Source organism: Bufo gargarizans, chromosome 1, assembly GCF_014858855.1.
Source record: "Bufo gargarizans isolate SCDJY-AF-19 chromosome 1, ASM1485885v1, whole genome shotgun sequence".
NCBI classification, from domain to species: Eukaryota; Metazoa; Chordata; class Amphibia; order Anura; family Bufonidae; genus Bufo; species Bufo gargarizans.
In genome coordinates this window covers 403,581,066-403,600,125 of record NC_058080.1, presented here as the reverse complement: position 1 = coordinate 403,600,125, position 19,060 = coordinate 403,581,066, and the positions used below count along the sequence as shown (strand labels likewise).

The window sequence follows — 19,060 nt, the reverse complement described above, 5'->3', positions numbered from 1 at the left end:
ACCAATAAAACTGGCACCTTTTCCAGTATGGGGTCACTTTTTGGGAGTTTCTACTGCAAGGGTGCATCAAATGGGACATGGCATCTAAAAACCAGTTCAGCAAAATCTGCCTTCCAAAAACCATACAGCGCTCCTTTTCTTCTGCGCCCTGCCATGTGCCCTTATATCAGTTTACGACCACATGTGGGGTGTTTCTGTAAACCGCAGAATCATGGTAATAAATATTGAGTTTTGTTTGGGGAAGGGGGGCGTGGCTTCAGCATGGCGGAGTCAGTCAGTGGCCAGTCCTGAACATTCAAATCAGCAGATACCTGCGCTCCGGACCGCCGGAGTCGGCACACCCAGAAACCTCAACAACAGCTGCAACAGCGGCACCTCATCCGCCCTTTACACCAGCGGTCGCGTGCCAAGGAGCCACTCCGCAAGGAACAGAGACTCGCTTGCCTCTAACCACCAGTCTCTGCCCCTCTACCAGGAGGAGACCACCTGAACACACATGGGGGCAGCGAGCTTGCTCCAGTAGAGATCTACAGAGGGACGTCAGTGCGGTAGCTCAAACCGCTGAACAGGTACCGACCACCTTCATGGCGGTGGCTTAGACACCTTCACTTAGTCAAATCAATTTTTGTTACACCCTCACAGCCACCTGACAGCATACATGGGGGCTCTACCCCCCCCCCCCCCCCCCCCAACTTTCCTGGATCGCACATTGGCAGAGCTTTGGGAGATGGTGAGGGCACTTCCCACCAGATCAGACCTGGAAACACAAGCGACACTCAGAGGCTAAAAAGGCACAGGCCCTACAGGCAGTCCATGAGTCCGTATAATCCCTGAATGATAGGGTTACTTAATTGGAACAGCAATACTCGGCCTCAGCTTCTGCAATATCCTCTTTATCTACCACCATAGAGACTCATACTACTCAACTGAAGGATTTTTCTCTTCACCTTGACGATGTGGAAAACAGGGGACGCTGTAATAACCTTAAAATCCTAAATATTCCAGAAACAGTCACTAGTGACTTATTGTACGACACAGTAGTATCCATCTTTAACTAGGTGTTAGACAAAACACCGGGAACTGAGACCGAACTAGACAGAGTACATAGAACAGTAGGTCCAAGGAACAGGGACTCAGACAAACCCAGTGATGTAATCTGCCGGGTACACTTCTACAAGGTGAAGGAGGATATCCTACATGGGGCTTGGGAGAAAATGAGAGATTCTCTATGAAGACACGCCAATCGTCATTCTGCCGGACGTCTCCCGCCTGACACTCTATATGCGCAGGCTAGTTCGTGCATTGCCGGAAGCCATAAAGGAAGCGGGGGCATCATATTGCTGCGGCCACCCATTCCACATTATCCTATGCAAACAAGGAGGACTGTCCAGGACTATTTACTCCCCAGCAGACCTTCCTGAAGCCTTCCATTTCCTTAACATCCCACCAGTTCCAATACCAGACTGGACACTACCGCCGCTACTTCAGGCCCTGAACCCGAGAGACGAACAGACTTGGAGAAACCGACCACCTATTCCCCAACGTATAGCGAATGGACGTCTTGGAAGCAATTGGACCCATCCACAATGTCTCTCTACAATACAACATCAAGTACCACCCCGCTGAAGCTGAGACACGGAGTTGGTTAATAGAAGACTTTCTGTCTGAAACAAGTCTTGCAAGATATCCAGTATATCTCACTGAAGAACCTTTTTGAGCCAGTGTCCTCTTTACATCTGAGGAGACGAGAGGGGGACTTGCAGCAATAATTAAGTCACTAGAGCCTAGTTATCCACATTATGATCGTGTCTCCCCTCTTTACCAACCCACTCATCCAATAGATCAGGATTTCCCCAAGCAGATAACCCTAGTTTCCATATTGGTCAATGGATGTCCCTTTGATTGGTCAGTCGTTCCACTTTCCCCCACTAGGGCACTGTGTTACTTAGCCCCTTGTGGCTGTAGTTACAGCCGAAGTGGGTGAACCACAGTTAAATAAAGTTATAACTAACCTTTAGGCCTCTTACACGCGAGCATGACGGATTGGCTCCAGATGCGTTCAGTGAAACTCGCACCATTTTGAAAGCAAGTTTAGTCAGTTTTGAGATTGCGTTCAGTTTTTTCCGCGCTGGTGCAATGCGTTTCGATGGGTTTTTCATGTGCGTGATAAAAAAAAGGAAGGTTTACAAACAACATCTTTTAGCAACCATCAGTGAAAAAAGCATTGCATCCACGCTTGCTTGAGAATGCAATGCAATTTTCGCGCAGCCCCATTCACTTCTATGGGGCCAGCGTTGCGTAAAAAACGCAGAATATAGTTCATGTCACGCATTGCAACCGTGCGGAAAACTCGCTCATATGAAAGGGGCCTTAGGTTTACTGTATAGATTTAGTCTCACCCCTCTACCCTCCTTCCAGACACCGCCCCCCCCCCCCACTCATGCCTCCCACCCTTTTTTTTTTTTTCCCTTTCTCTTTCTATTACTATAACATGTCAGATATACTTATAGTTTCTCTCAATGTCCAGGGCTTGAACATTCCAGAGAAAAGATCCTCCTTTCTCAGACTACTGTGGAAGAAAAGAGCACATGTTGCATTTATACAGGAGACGCACTTTCGGTCGGACGGCATCCAGTCTCTTACCAATGCTAGGTTTCCTCATGTCTATCGCTGCACCTCGCCAGATTCCAAGACCAAAGGTGTGTGCGTTCTCATTTCCAACACCGTTTCCTGGAACCCGATCGACCTCTGCACTGATGGAGCGGGCAGATACATCTCCGTGAGAGGTAGGCTGGCTGGTACGGTGACTACCTTAGCAACAATATATGCCCCCAATACAGGTCAGGTCCGGTTTATAGACAAAACACTGATGGGCCTTGGAGCGGTTCATGGAAGGCGCCCTGATACTAGGGGGAGATTTTAACCTCACCATGGATCCGACCATTGACTCAGCCAAAGGTCAATCATACTTACCTCATTCCACACAGTCCAGACTAAAAGGAAATTCTTCATGCCCACCAATTAGTAGATACATGGCGCCTTTTACATTCAACAGACAGAGACTATACATTTTACTCTAAACCCCACAACTCATTCTAGACTGGACTATTTCCTCATACAACACACCAGACTAGAACAACTGACGGGAGTACAGATCGAGTGACACTTACACTACCGACCTTTAACGCTAGAGCGTGGCACTGGCACTTGAACGACTCTCTGTTGCAAGACCTACAGGTTACAACAGAGGTTCGGAAAGACTCGACTGACTTCTCCCTCAACGCAACCTCAGACAGAAATTCCCTTACAGTTTGGGAGGCACACAAATGTTATATCAGGGGTACATTTATTAAACTGGGAACCCCAATTTAAAAAAGAAAGGGCGGCAGTACTAACTGACCTCATATCCAAAATACACAATCTGGAACAACATATGTCCACACAGGACAAACAATTGGGAGTCGAATTGACACAACAGAGAGCAGGTCCGATCCTTGTGTATGTCTAAAGCAAAAGCAACCTTAGTTAAATGCCATAGACACTATTATGAACATGGGAACAAACCCGAAAGGACCCTAGCAAGGGCACTACACAAGACTAGAATACACTCCTATTTGCCATTTCTTGTGGATAGTTCTGGTCAACGTGTGACTTTGCCCCAAAAGATAGCTGAAGCCTTTAGATTGTACTACCGAATCCCTGTATAATTTGCAAGATTCTAGGTACTCGCCTTATTACACACATGCATCAACTCATTCAATTAGATCAGACTGGCTTCATGCACTTGAGGGAAGCCCGGGATAACACCACTAGGGCTCTAAATATTATATACCATGCGATCACATCTAAAACCTCTGTGTTTCTTCTCTCAACCGACTCCAACAATGCGTTTGACAGGGTTGACTGGACCTTAATGTTTGAAACATTGGAGCATGTGGGGTTGGGGGAGGCAATGATGGCTCGCATTCACAACTTATATTTGAATCCCACAGCATCAGTCAAGGTGAACGGCCAGTTCTTAGCACCCTTCTCAATAAGAAATGGTATGAGACAGGGGTGTCCCCTATCTCCCTTGATATTTATCCTCTGCCTAGAACCACTACTGGGTCACATAAGAGCTAGATACAACATAACTGGGATACAGATCTGGGGAATGTTGCATAAAGTAGCCGCATACGCAGATGATCTCCTTTTCTTTCTCATTAACCCTCGCATATTGCTACCGCACCTTTTGAAAGAACTTAAACACTATTTGCAATTATCTAATTTCAAGGTAAACTTCCAAAAATCGGAAGCCCTGAACATCACACTCCCACCAAAGCTAAACGCGAAAACGGCAGATAACTTTCCATTCAAATGGACTAGATCCTCACTTAAATATTTGGGTATACATTTAACCTCAAACTTATCCGACCTTAATCCAGTGAACCACCCCCCCCCCCCCCCCCACCCCCACGAGCAATAAAAATGGACTTAGACCGCTGGAACAAAAGGTACCTTTACCTGATTTGGACAGATCTCCATTTTTAAAATGAATATTCTACCCAGAATATTATATTTCTTACAAACTATGCCCATACACATTCCTAGATTATTTTTCAATACTTTATTAGCTACCCTTACACGCTTTATATGGGCAGGGAAAACCCCACGAATGACCCGCTCAGTGCTATTCATTCCCAAACTTCGAGGAGGCCTAGGTTCATTTCATATCACCGAGCCACACACCTGTTGATAGTGGTAGATTGTTTATTCAACTGATGACTACACCAATGGATAACGGTAGAGCAATGCTTTTTACCTACCCCGTTGGCCACAACACCATGGTTGGGATCTCACATACCATTGGAGGCACGAACACACCCCACCATAGGGCCGACACTTTGGTCAGTTTTCTCGATCCTTGAACTACCGGACATTTCTCCGTCTCCCTTCCTGATGTTCCTGATTTTGGGTAACCCCATGTTTCCCCCGGACTAGAGTAGGGTCCGTTCCAGAGACTGATGAAGGATAAAAGGTTTAGAGCATATCACTTTATTAAGTCCAACTCCTGGCCCTCCTCTCAGTCACTTACTGACACCGCAGATCAATTAGGTCATTTGATTGGCAATCCTAACAACTACAACATTTTTTTTACAACACTACCTCCAGCTATATACCAAAGAGACTGAACTGACTTTCAACAAATCTGTGAGGCAAGGGGGGAAATTAGACATGTGCTGTCCCGACTAGAGTGCCTGCTCATCTTACCATCCAACTAACCTTCTCCTACATATACACTCAATTGGGAAAGAGACCTAGGTCTTACCTTTTCACCAGAACAGAAAGAATGTATATACACATTTACACACAAGACATCGATAGCCAGAAATATCCAGGAAACAGGATTCAAGATCCTTTCCAGGTGGTACAGAGTACCTTCCAAGTTACGTTCCATTTTCCCTATAGTTTCCCCACTATGTTGGCGATGCGGAAGAACTAGGGGGTCCATGCTATATGTTTTCTGGAAGTGTCCTGTACTAGCCGGCTTTTGGAGTGAGGTATGGCGTATTATGTCTAAATTTACCTCCTATGTTCTGCCTAAGACACCTGCATTCTTCCTGCTCCATCATAGCGAGATACCCATGTCTACGTACAAGAGGTTGATGATACGACATATGGTCAATGCTGCCAGAGCTTGTATCCCTTGCATGTGGAGGCAAACATTTGCCCCCACAATAACAATGTGGATTAACAAGATACAGAAGGTCATGAGAATGGAGGATCTGACAGCATCTCTGAGAGGTACAGATACTAAATTCAATAAAACATGGCAACACTGGATCACATTTCAAAACTCCCAGGGATTCAAACGATTGCTGACAACATAAAGATAAAATTATATAAAAGGAGGTGTTTTTTTTTTTCTTAACCCTCCCCCCCACCCCCCTAGATTTCTTGTTCCTTAATACACACTTCATGTGTTTGTTAAATAATTGTATACAACAATTTAAGCAATAGGCATTTTTATGTCTGTCATTGCCTTTGAGTATAACTTTTGAGAACAGCTGTCCACTTGCATAATTAATCCAGTATGAACGATGGGCTGCGTCCCATACTTGATACCGTTTTGTTGCTTTCTAAAACAATTGGAAAACGTAAAGAATAAAAATAAATTCTAAGCCTTCTAACGTCCTAAAAAATGACATTTACAAAATGATGCCAACATAAAGTAGACATATGGAGAATGTTAATTAATATTTTATGAGGCATCACTTTCTGTTTTAAAAGCAGAGAAATTGAAATTTAGAAAATTGAGAATTTAGAAATTTTGGGATTATTTTATAAATAAAAGTGAAATATATCAACTCCAATTTACCACTGTCATGAAGTACAATGTGTCACAAGAAAACAATCTCAGAATGGCGTGGATAAATAAAAGCGTTCCAAAGTTATTATCACATAACAAGATACATGTCAGATTTGCACAATTAGGGTCTATTCACACGTCCGTTGTTTGTTTCCTGATCTGTTCCGTTTTTTGCTGAACAGATCTGGACCAGATCTGGACCCATTCATTTTCAATGGGTCCTGAAAAAAAACGGACAGCACAATGTCAGATTTTTTTTCAGGACCCATTGAAAATGAATGGGTCCAGATCTGGTCCAGATCTGTTCAGCAAAAAACGGAACAGATCAGGAAAGAAACAACGGACGTGTGAATGGACCCTTAGGCTCTGTCAGGAAGGGGGTAAATGGCCCGGATGTGAAATGGTTAAAGTGAGATTTTACCTAACTTACCTTGACAGCAACACATTGGCAATAAAAGGCTGGAAAAATAAGTGGTACTAGTAAACAAAAAGTATACCCTGACTGGGTATAAAAAGAGCATGTTAGAGAGGCAGAGTCTCTCAGAAGCAAAGATGGGCAGAGGTTCACCAATTTGCTAAAAACTGTTTCTGTGTTCCTCAAATGTAAAATTGTGCAGACTTTGAATATCCCACCATTTAGAGTACATATCATCTACAAAAGATTGATAGAACCTGGAGAAATCCATGTGAGACAGGGACAAGGCTAATGGTCAATATTGGATGCTCATGATCTACAGGCCTCAGACAGCACTGCATTAGGACTCATGCACACGACCGTATGCCCTCCAAGACATATGTCCCGGGGCAGCATACATAGGTTACTATGATGCTGCGCGCATCGGGCCGCCCGCAGGGCTATTGTCCAGCATTCATAATATCATGAGTGAGGTATCCCTGCTCCCGTGCGCACAATGTATGCCGCTCCGGGACATATGGTCCGCATGTGTCGGAGGGCATACGGTCATGTGTATGAGCCCATAAAAACAGGCGTTATTCTGTTCTTTACTGGAAATGACTGCACGGGCTCAAGAACACTTCCATAAATCACTGTCTATGAACACAGTTCACCATGCGAGGCACAAATATGAGTTGCATGATACAGGTTAAACCTGTATCATGCAAAAGCCATAAGTCAACACGATCCAAGGATACTGCTGTCTTCTCTGGACCAAAGCTCATTTAAAACAGACTAAGGCTACTTTCACACTGGGTTTTCGATTTCCGTTTCTGAGATCCGTTCAGGGCTCTCACAAGCGGTCCAAAACGAATCAGTTTTTGCCCTAATGCATTCTGAATGGAAGAGGATTCGCTCAGAATGCATCAGTTTGCCTCCGTTCCGTCTCCATTCCGCTTTGGAGGCGGACACCAAAACACTGCTTGCAGCGTTTTGGTGTCTGTCTGACAAAACTGAGCCAAATGGATCCGTCCTGGCACACAATGTAAGTCAATGGGAACGGATCCGTTTTCTATGACACAATAGAAAATGGATCCATCCACCATTGACTTTCAATGGTGTTCAAGACGGATCCATCTTGGCTATGTTAAAGATAATACAAACGGATCCATTCTTAATGGATGCAGACGGTTGTATTATCTGAATGGATAAATCTGTGCAGATCCATGATGGATCCGCACCAAATGAGAGTGTAAAAGTAGCCTAAGGCAAAATGGAAAAATGTTCTGTTAGAGGATTCAAAATTTGAAATTAATTTTGGAAACAACCGACACCATGTTCTGCAGACTCAAGAGGGGAGGGAACATCCAGTTCAAAAGCCTGCATCTCTGATGGTATGGGGTGCATTGGTGCCTATGGTGTGGGCAGTTCACAGATCTGTAAAGGCACCATCAATGCTGGAGAGTAGATAGAGGTTTTAGGACAACATATTCTCCTATCCAGACATCTCTTTCAGGAAAGGCCTTAGGTGCATACGTTAGATATAAGACAGATAAGATAGATATCCAGCAAAGATGACCCAGGACTGTTGAGCAGCTTAAATCCTACATCAGATAAGAATGGGACATCTCTCCCAAAACTCCAGCAATTGGTCTCCTCATGTCCCAGACGTTTACAGACTGTTGTTAACATAAGAGGGGATGCTACACAATGGCTCTCCCAACTTTTATTTTTTTAGATGTGTTGCATCAAGTAATAAATTAGTTTTTTTTTAATGAAATCGGAAAAATTTCTCAATTTCAACATCTGTGTTCTATGATCTATTTTGAATAAAATATGGGTCTATGAGATTTGCAAATCATCCCATTCTGCTTTTATTTACATTTTACACAGCAGCACAATTTTTGGAAGTTAGGAATGTACAAAACACCCCAGCCAGAAGCTACTGCTTCTAGTACTTCACCAATTCAATACTACAAAGGGCGCCTGGTGGCCGTAGGGATCGGCAGCTCCATCCAAATATGCTCATAGTATCTGTATAGCTCTGCCAGGTGACACGTTCAGCTAAATACAAGTAGGAGCTGCTGAAAAGCTTTCCAGTGCTAGTTCAGGACTCCTTTAAAACTCACCAAACATGGGAAAATTGCTGCAGACCCATAAGCGAATGCTCAGGATTATTAAATATCTTCTTGCTGATTCTTAAACAGCCACGAGACAAACTGCAAATGGAAGGCTGCCTGGGAGTACCATTTTTCCCAGTAAAACAGGATTCAATGTATCCAATTGGCTGGGTTAACACTTGGCCTGTCAAAAATAAAAAAAAATTATGTATGAATTGTCTCATAACTAGAACTCAATTTGACTGTCAAGAGAGCAAAGTATAGAAGACGCAGGTTTACAGATGTTCTACACAGGAGGTACGTAGAGACAGGGAGCTGACTGGTGAACTGCAGAAGTGATCTTTATGTATCGGCACCCCTAGAAAACAATGCTAAATCCATTTCCAATATACTCTTCCTGAGGAGCAGAAGTTCTAGGAAACAGGAGAAACATCAAAGTGTGGAGGACACAGATGAACTGAAAAGTTGAGCAGCTCCAAAATTCCAGTTAACCCTTTCATGACTGAGCCCAAAAAAGGGCTGAATGTCCAAGCAACTTTTTGTGATTTTGTGCACGTGGTTTAATGACCCTAGCTTGTTTGTTTGACTACACATATTATATATATAAAAAAATTTTTTTTTTTTTTACTTGACAGAATATATTTTTTAGGTTTAAATTTGGAGGAAACTCACTAATTATTAAAAAGCAATTTTTTTAATTATAGCTCTTTATTTCTTAAATATTAAAACGGACACAAATTATTTATTGCAATGGGTTCCCTATTTTGTGACGATCATTTTCATATATAACATGTATAGGTTAGAGATGGGGCGACATGGTGACGGTTTCTGTTAGCGACTGCATTTTAAATTTTATTTAAAATTTATAATTTTTTTTAACTTCTATTTTAAATTTCATTTTGGCACACAATACAGTTCTGGTCAAAAGTTTAAGACCACTTGAAAAATAGCAAAAAATCATATTTAGCATGGCTGGATCTTAACAAGGTTCCAAGTAGAGCTTCAACATGCAACAAGAAGAAATGGGAGTGAGACAAAACATTTTTTGAGCATTCAATTTAATGAAAACAACGAATAAACAAACAGGCTGATCAAAAGTTTAGTACCACACCTCCCCCCCAAAAAAAAAAAAAAAAAAAAAAAAAAAAAAATTAACCCCCCCAAAACAGAAATCCAACTTCAAAACATGAACTCAGTAATGAGTAGCTCTGCCGTTATTGTTTATCACTTCAATTCGTTTAGGCATGCTTGATGCAAGCGTTTCCATGTGGTGAGTGGAAACATTTCTCCAAGTGGTGAAGACGGCCGCACGAAGGCCATCTACTGTCTGGAACTGTTGTCGATTTTCGTAAACTTCCCTTGCCATCCATCCCCAAAGGTTCTGAATTGGATTTAGATCAGGGGAACACGCAGGATGGGCCAAAAGAGTCCCTTGTCCTGCGGGCATTGTGTACTGTAGCGTTGTCTTGTTGAAAAACCCAGTCGTTACCACACAGACGAGGGCCCTCAGTCATGAGGAATGCTCTCTGCAACATCTGGACATAGCCAGCGGCCGTCTGACGTCCCTGCACTTCCTGAAGCTCCATTTTTCTACTGAAGGAAAAAGCACCCCAGACCATTATGGCGCCCCCTCCACTGTGGCGCTTAGAAAACATCTAAAGGTGGGATCTGCTTGTCATGCCAGTAACATTGGAAACCATCAGGACCATCAAGGTAAAAAAAAATTCTCATCACAGAATAAAACTTTCTTCCACCTTTGAATGTCCCATGTTTGGTGCTCTCTTGCAAAGTCCAAACGAGCAGTTCTGTGGCGTTCAAGGAGACGAGGTCTTTGAAGACGTTTTTTGTTTTTGAAGCCCCTCAGTCTCAGATGCCGTCTAATGGTTATGGGGCTGCAGTCAGCACCAGTAAGGGCCTTAATTTGGGTCGAGGATCGTCCAGTGTCTTGACGGACAGCCAATTGGATCCTCCGGCTCAGTGCTGATGAAATTTTTTTGGGTCTTCCACTTGACTTTTGTTCCATAACCCTCAGGATCATTTAAGAAATTCCAAATGACTGTCTTACTGCGTCCCACCTCAGCAGCGATGGCGCGCTGTGAGAGACCCTGCTTATGCAGTTCAACAACTCGACCACGTTCAAAAAGGGAGAGTTTTTTGGCCTTTGCCATCACAACGTGTGACTACCTGACACAAAATGACAATGAATCCACATCTTTGCACAGATTTGGCCTTTTGAAGGCATGTGGTCCTAAACTTTGGATCAGCTGAAAAACAGCCTGTTTCAGTTTAATCGTTATTTTCAATTAATTGAATGTTCAAAAAAGGTTTTGTCTCACTCCCATTTCTTTATGTTGCATGTTGAAGCTCTACTTGGAACTTTGTTAAGATCCAACAATGTAAAATATGATTTTTTGCCATTTTTCAAGTGGTCTTGAACTTTTGATCAGGACTGTATGTCCCCAGGAGGTCATTAAAAAAGACCTCTGGAGGACACTGACTTTTTTTCCACAGGAGCCCCAGTTCCAGGGGAAAACATCCCTCTGTGGGGGGCATTACACACAGACAGAGCTGATCAGGGTCTCCTTAGACCCTGCAGCTCTGCTCCTGCCCCTGCCTGCTCCCTCCACCATGATCCGATTCAGTGTTCTCCTGCAGTCACAGGAGAAGGCAGAAGCGGTAATAAACCGCTCCTGTCTTCTCCTCAGGGTCCCCGCTGTGTCGGTCAGCCAGGACCCCACTTGCTCCTGCTAAATTAACACGATAAGGTCTTCAAAAGGTTAAAAATAGTTCCTAAGATATAGTTTGGCTTTGTATTTCCCCTCATTCTGGTACTGTTACAGTGGGGAGTATTTAGATGTAAAAAAAATTTAATAGATATAATAGACGTTATATGGACATATATATGGAACAGTCTACATTTGTACCATTCAGAATATATTTGGGAAAAGTGGATCAGGTCTTAAGACAAGGTACCTACCATCTTTCGTCTCAGCACAAAATCAATTGAGGCAAGCTTACCAACTTGACCACCACGTGGGACGCCACAAATAGATGCAGACCTCACAACAGTGAGTATATTAGACATTACCAAACGGAGCATGAGATTCTAACCTGACTAATGAATTTTACCTGACTAACAAACACTAGAGAAACGCTTGGAGAGCATTGAAGGACATATCTTTTGGAGCACAATATATGGATTGCATGTTATTTTTATATATTGATCACAAGGATTGATGGATATGGAATGACTAACACATAATTACTGGCAACAATCTGACACGATTATTGTTAACCCTTTGAGAACACAGTTATTGTTTTTTGTTCTCAAGGTGTCCCTTTACTTATTGTGTACTACATTTATTCTACAGAGTGCTCTTACTAACTCACTGATTCTGCGCGCAGACCCACTAGCGCAATACCATCAGCGCAATTTACCATCTGGAGCTGCCCAACCCTAGGGCATACCAGAAAATTCAAGGGCAACATACACTGTGTATTTATTGTTATTTATTCAACAACTAGAGAAGATACGATCAACTTGTGTACATACATGATTCATTTTTATATTCTCCATTTTATATTCTCTATTATCCATTGTACATAATTTTTTATTGAATTTATTGACTTTTGATAGATAAAATAAAATCAATTTCCCAAAAAATTGTCCTATGTAATTCCCAATATATGAGTGCCCATTCATACATTTTATTATCTAAACCTCTATTTTGACCCAGACAGCCCCCCTGACTTGAGCATTGGAGCAGGGGCAAAGGCTCTTTTGTTTACAATAACACATTGCCCAGCAGAGGCTTCCGCCCAGCAGTGTGTTCGATGACGTCACCGGCTCTGAGGGCTTTAGTGCTGCCCTAGTCGTTTTAATTGCTAGAGCAGCGCTGTAGCCCGCCCATCAGTGCCGGTGACGTCACCGTGCTCCCTAAGCAGCCGGAAGAAGAGGCTTCAGCGCTCCTGCAAGGGACTCGGTAAGTCACCGAGTCTAAGAAAACGTCACTTTCGGCTAAGAATTTCCTATAAGAAAACGGGGCTTCAGAAACGTTGAAATAAGTAGAGATGAGCGAATTTCATATTCTGAAATTCGTTCACGCTTCGTTTGGTGGTAAAAGCAGAATTGTGTTATGGATTCCGTTACCACGGACCATAACGCAATTCTATGATGGAATGCATTCCGTTATTCATAATAGAAGTCTATGGGCTGCAAAACGGATCCGTTCCGTTTCGCAGGAGAGTCCTCTACTGCATAACGGAAACCGGACTAATCCGTTTTGCAGCCCATAGACTTCTATTATGACGGCATGAATAACGGAATGCCTATAAAGGCATTCCGTCATAGAATTGCATTATGGTCCGTGGTAACAGAATCCATAATGCAATTCTGCTTTTACCACCAAACGAAGCGTGAACAAATTTTATAACATGAAAGTCACTTATCTCTAGTCATAAGCATTGGAATTTCTGTGGAGCACGGCAGATTCTTGAAAAGGTCTGTCGTCAGCAACAACAACCAACGGGCAGACAGGCTTTTTCGTCTCCTCGGCTAAATGAAAAATGTCACATCCAAGTGGTTAGGCATCATAGGTATGCAAGGTCAGAGCACTGGGACAAATGCACCAGTGTGGTGCAGTCATGGCACTATTGGGGGGGGGGGGGGGGGTTCCGGGGGTTATTAAGCTTTCTGTTGCAGAAAAGTTGAATATTTTTCTGTTTCTTGCACGCAGACCTCCTGGGAGGCACCAAAAGAGGCATGTCTCATCAGTGGCGTGCCTAGGGTATTTCTCTGCCAACCCCCACAATACTTGACCACACACCTCTTGACCACCAGGGACATCTCCTGGCATGTAGACCTTCTCTTTCCTCTACTCCTCCGTTAGACCACCATGACAAATTCTGTCATCCACATCTCATCTCTACAGAGTTTATAACAGTTAGATTTCTCAATTTTTCCATCAACCTCCCCATCCTGGTGTCCCCACAGTGTCATCCTGCTGCCACCCCCAATACTGTGCCCGTTGTGCCCCCCAATGCCCCAGGTACTATACTGCAAAACAAAAAAATTGTGACCCCAGTAGACATAATTGCGGTTATTTATCAAACTGGTGTAAAGTAGAACTGGATTTCCAAAAGAGCTGTCAAAAATGAAAGGTGGAATCTGATTGGCTGCTATGGGCACCTGAGCCGGTTCTGCTTTACACCAGTTTGATAAATTACCCCAAATGTTCCTATAGTGTCCACAGCAGTTATAATGTCCCCTAGAGTACCCCAGTAATAATAACACCCAATATTGTGCTCCGGGTAATAATCCCTGTATAGTGTCCCCAGAAATAATAGAATTGCCCCTACAGTGCCTCCCCAATAGCAACGCCCCCCACACCGCCCCATATCGTAATCCCCCCATAGTACGTAATTTGACCCCCCACACAGTAATTTCCCCCACAGTAGTTCCCCCCCACTGCCCCATACAGTAGCTTCCCCCACACAGTAATTTGCCCCACACTGCCCCCATATATAATAATTTGCCCCACACAGTACTTTCCCCCACACTGTCCCCATACAGTAGCTTCCCACACACGGTAATTTCCCCAACACTGCCCCCACACAGTAATTTCCCCCACATTCGCCATATAATAGTTTTCCCCCCACATAGTAATCCCTCCCATAATAATTTGCCCCCACACAGTATCCCAACATAATATTTTTCCCCCAAAGTTGGCACATAAAATAAAAAAAGCTAAATACTCACCTATGTCCAGACACTTGCTCGCAGAGGGAGGCGCGCACACTTCACTGTGCTGCTGTGTCTCGCCGGCACAGGCGCGCGCGATGATGTCATCACACACGCCTGCGTCGAGATTTCACTACTGAAGCCTATGGCGGCGGGGCAGGGAACTATGCTCTCCAGTGCCCGTCGCAGTATGTATCTGTATTGATTGAAGCGCTCATTGCTTCTGGCACCCCCCTGAGGGCCGCCCACACCCCCCTAGGCACGCCACTGTGTCTCATGCTGGCAGAAACTAGATCAAGATAAGTATAAAATGCCAGTCTTGATAAATTCTCCCCTATGTCTCTAGACCACATGGATGCGAGCTCATTAGGAAAGCATGTCGCCGCAGCTGCCATTTACAATTTCACTTTGAAAAGGGTCTATCGCTTTGCGTTATTCTTTTATCCAGGTTCGGTACAGCTGCACGTCACAGGGACATGAAGGTGTACGGAACGTCACCGCTGCAGCCAATCACTGTCCTCAGGGATAGACTACTGGGGACAGTCACTGGCTGCAGAGGTCACTTGCTGTATCATGGCCCATCCTGCTGCAGGTTGTACAAAAAGCAGGACCGGATCAGCACCACAGAGAACCCGCTGAGGAAAGGGCTCAATATAATAGCATTTGTTATTTTAAGCAATTGTAGGGCTTGTCAGTTTTTTTTTATTTTGTTGGACAACTCCTTTAAGGCTGGGGACAAACATAGCATGTGAATGATTGCAGTACGGTGCTGCCTGCATTCTGACTAGGCAGTATATACTGATGGCCTATCCTCATCAATATATAATATCTCATCTGATATTAGGGAACAGAAAGTGAAAAAACTGAGTATACTGACAGAAATCAGTGCTGAATAAGTGAATGGATGGCTATCTATGGACTAATCATAGGAAAAGACCTATTTACATACAGCTACTTCTGCAGAGCCCACACTAAAAATGGCTGTGGCTGGACGCGGATCACATGTCAGGGAAGCCGCTCACTGATTGGTTACCTGTCTCAAGCGAGCACATGACGGACTCTGTAAGCTTCTTTCGCGTACTTTTCCCGTATACACTAGTTTTCCGCCCGCTGCCCTGTAGGTGACAGGCGAGGACAGTGCTTCTCTATTATCTCTGTGCTCGGACTCTTCCTGGAGAGTGTGTGGTGCAACCCAACGCAGCGCGCGCCTCATGCCCAGTCACGTGACGAGGCGGAAGTCACTCCTTCGCCCCGCCCTGACAGAGTGACTAGGTGGTTTGGTGTGCGCTCCTGCACGTGTCACCACACAGGTGTCCTCATAATCCTGGGTGGGGTCCCCAACATCAAGGTGCTAGCCACAGATATCCTTTTGGTTTGCTGTGTCTATATGCTAGCTTACAGGTTACTTATACCCCAAAGCCTGCCTCCCCTAATGAAAGCGCCATACCATTACCTGCTCCCCAACACTGTGATCCCATCCATCCATTTTAGGCCTCATGCACACTGCTAGTTGTGGATCCGCATGGATACTGCCTATTTTCTACATCAGTACTTCTGCCCTCTGTTAGAACTGCCTATCCGTGTCTGCAAAATGGAGAAGAATAGGACATGTTCTATCTTTTTTGGGGGGCCGTGAAACGGATGTGCAGATGCGAACAGCACACAGTGGGTCCACATCTGACACACAAAATGCAGACCAAAACTACGGTTGTGTGCATGAGGCCTTATGGTCCCCCAGCTTATTTTTCTTCCAGGCAGATATGGGCATGATCACCCGTGCTGCTGCAGCCAGTGACTGCCTTCGGCAGTAATATGTCCCCAAGTGGTACATCACTGCTCTAGCCAGTCGTTGGCTGCAGTAGTGCACTTGATATCCGACTGACAAGCGGGAGCCAGCTCAAAGTACTGTGATGTCGGGGAGCAGGAAAGTATGACTCCTTCATTCTTCCCTATAGGCTCCATTCACACATCCGCAATTCCATTCCTACGATGTGTGGCCCCGATCCGGAATTGCATACCCGCGCTTCCGGGTCCGCAATTCCGATCCTGAAAAAAATAGAACATGTCCTATTCTTGTCCGCAATAGCGGACAAGAATAGGCATATTCTCTTAGTGCCGGCAATGTGCGGTCCGCAAAATGCGGAACACACATTGCCGCTGTCCGTGTTTTGTGGATCCGCAAAACACACACGGATGTGTGAATGGACCCTAAGGGGCCATTCACACGTCCGCAATTTGGGTCCGAATTCGTTCCGTAATTTGCGGACCCATTCACTTTCAATGGGGCTGGAAGGATGCGAATCCGCATTTTCGGGATCCACATCCGTTTTTTCGGGATCCGCAATTCCGTTCCTGAAAATGTCCTATTCTTGTCCGCAATTGCGGACCTTTTCTATTATAGTGTCTGTGATGTGCGGTCCTCAAATTGCGGACTGCACATTACAGGTGTCCGTGTTTTGCGGATCAACAAAACACTTACGGACGTGTGATTGGACCCTAAAGGAAATGTGTCACCAAAAAGGTTATTCCAGCTAAAACCAGATAGTAACATATCCTTTTTATCTAATGTGTTTTCATTTTTTTTATTGTAGATTTTTTAAATCTATTTCCTGAACATGATTATGGGGGCGGCCATCTTGCCTGAGCTGTAAAACAGCATTTGCAAAGCATTAGAAATAAGCAGCAGCCCCATGGGCCATAGACACAATGGTCAGGATGGGACCCGATTGACTTCTATGGCAGAGTTTTGTAGGCGTTCTGTGACCTGTGCAGAGGTCATTGTACAAGGAATAGATAAGCTCTGACAATCGCCTATTGTAAATGGTGGATCCTGTCTTATCTATACCCAGAGGTGATATCATTACAGGCAGGATTAGAATGAGTTAACTGCAGGAAAGTGATTTGTATAATGGCTCATGCACACGACCGTATGTATTTTGCGGTCTGCAAAAAACAGATCCGCAAAAAATACTGATGACATCCGTGTGCATTATTTGCGGAATGGAACAGCTGGCCCCTAATAGAACAGTACTATCCTTGTCCATAATGCTGACAATAATAGGACACGTTCTATTTTTTGCGGCAAGGAATATACGGAAACGGAATGCACATGGAGTACCTTCTGGTTTTTTTTGAGGACGGTATACAGAACCATTCATTTCAATGGGTCCGCAAAAAAAACAGAAGGTATTCCGTTTCCGTATATATTCCGTTCCGCAAAAAAATAGCATTACGGACAAGGATAGGACTGTTCTATTAGGGGCCAGCTGTTCCGTTCCGCAAAATACGGAATGCACACGAACGTCATCGGTATTTTTTGCGGACCGCAAAATACATACGGTCGTGTGCATGAGCCATTATACAAATCACTTTACTGCAAAACGGAACGGACACGGAATGAAAATACTTTCGTGTGCATGAGGCCTAAACCAAGAAGTGGAGCCAATTATTAGACATAGTGGCCCGTGCGAAAACTGCAGGATTTTTTGTTTTAGTTAAAAAAAAAAAGTGACATGGGAAATAAAAAATATCATCAAAAATTATTTAAAAATATTTTAAACATAAAAAAGTGATTTAAATAGCAGGTAATTTTTTGATTACACGTTCCCTTTAACACCTTCTATCCCAGGCCATTTTTCACCTTCCGGCCCAAGCCATTTTTTGTAAATCTGACATGTCTCACTATATGTGGTAATAACTTTGGAACGCTTTTACTTATCCACGCCATTCAGAGATTGTTTTCTCGTGACACATTGTACTTCATGTTATATTTTAGGCTACTTTCACACTCACGTTTTGTTCAGAATGGATCAGTTTCTGTAACATAGCCAAGACGGATCCATCATGAACTCCATTGAAAGTCAATAGGAGACGGATCCGTTTTCTATTGTGTCATAGAAAACGTATCCGTCCCCATTGACTTACATTGTGCGCCAGGACGGCTCAGTTTCATCAGATGGACACCAAAACGCTGCAAGTAGCGTTTTAGTGTCCGTCTCCAGAGTGGAATGGAGACTGATCGGAGGCAAACTGATGCATTCTGAGCGGATCCTTTTCCATTCAGAATGCAAATTGATCCGTTTTGGACCGCAAACAGATCTCACAAACAGAAAGCCAAAACGCCAGTGTGAAAGTAGACTCACCTTTATTTATGAAAAAATCCCACATTTACCAAAAATCAGGAAAAATTTACAATTTTATAAATTTCAATTTCTCTGCTTTTAAAACACAAAGTGATACCTCATAAAATATTTATTACTTAACATTCCCCATATGCCTACTTTATGTTGGCATCATTTTGAAAATGTCATTTTATTTTTGTAGGATGTTAGAAGGCTTAGAAGTTTAGAAGCAATTCTTAAAATTTTTAAGAAAATTTCCAAAACCCACTTTTTAAGGACCAGTTTAGGTCTGAAGTCACTTTTTGAGGCTTACATAGTAGAAACCACCCATAAATG

General features: G+C 43.7%; 1 protein-coding gene across 1 annotated transcript in view; it reads right to left on the bottom strand.

The window, feature by feature from the left end:
* Positions 1-15,823, bottom strand: part of TRMO (tRNA methyltransferase O) — a 36,032-nt gene extending 20,209 nt beyond the window's left edge. The window contains exons 1-2 of the mRNA XM_044286096.1: positions 15,637-15,823; positions 8,873-9,047 (exon numbers count right to left, since the gene is read on the bottom strand). Of these exons, the coding sequence (XP_044142031.1) occupies positions 8,873-9,047; positions 15,637-15,655 (194 nt within the window). The 5' untranslated portion in view covers positions 15,656-15,823. The remainder of the gene's footprint in view (positions 1-8,872; positions 9,048-15,636) is intronic.
* Positions 15,824-19,060: the final 3,237 nt, after the last annotated feature.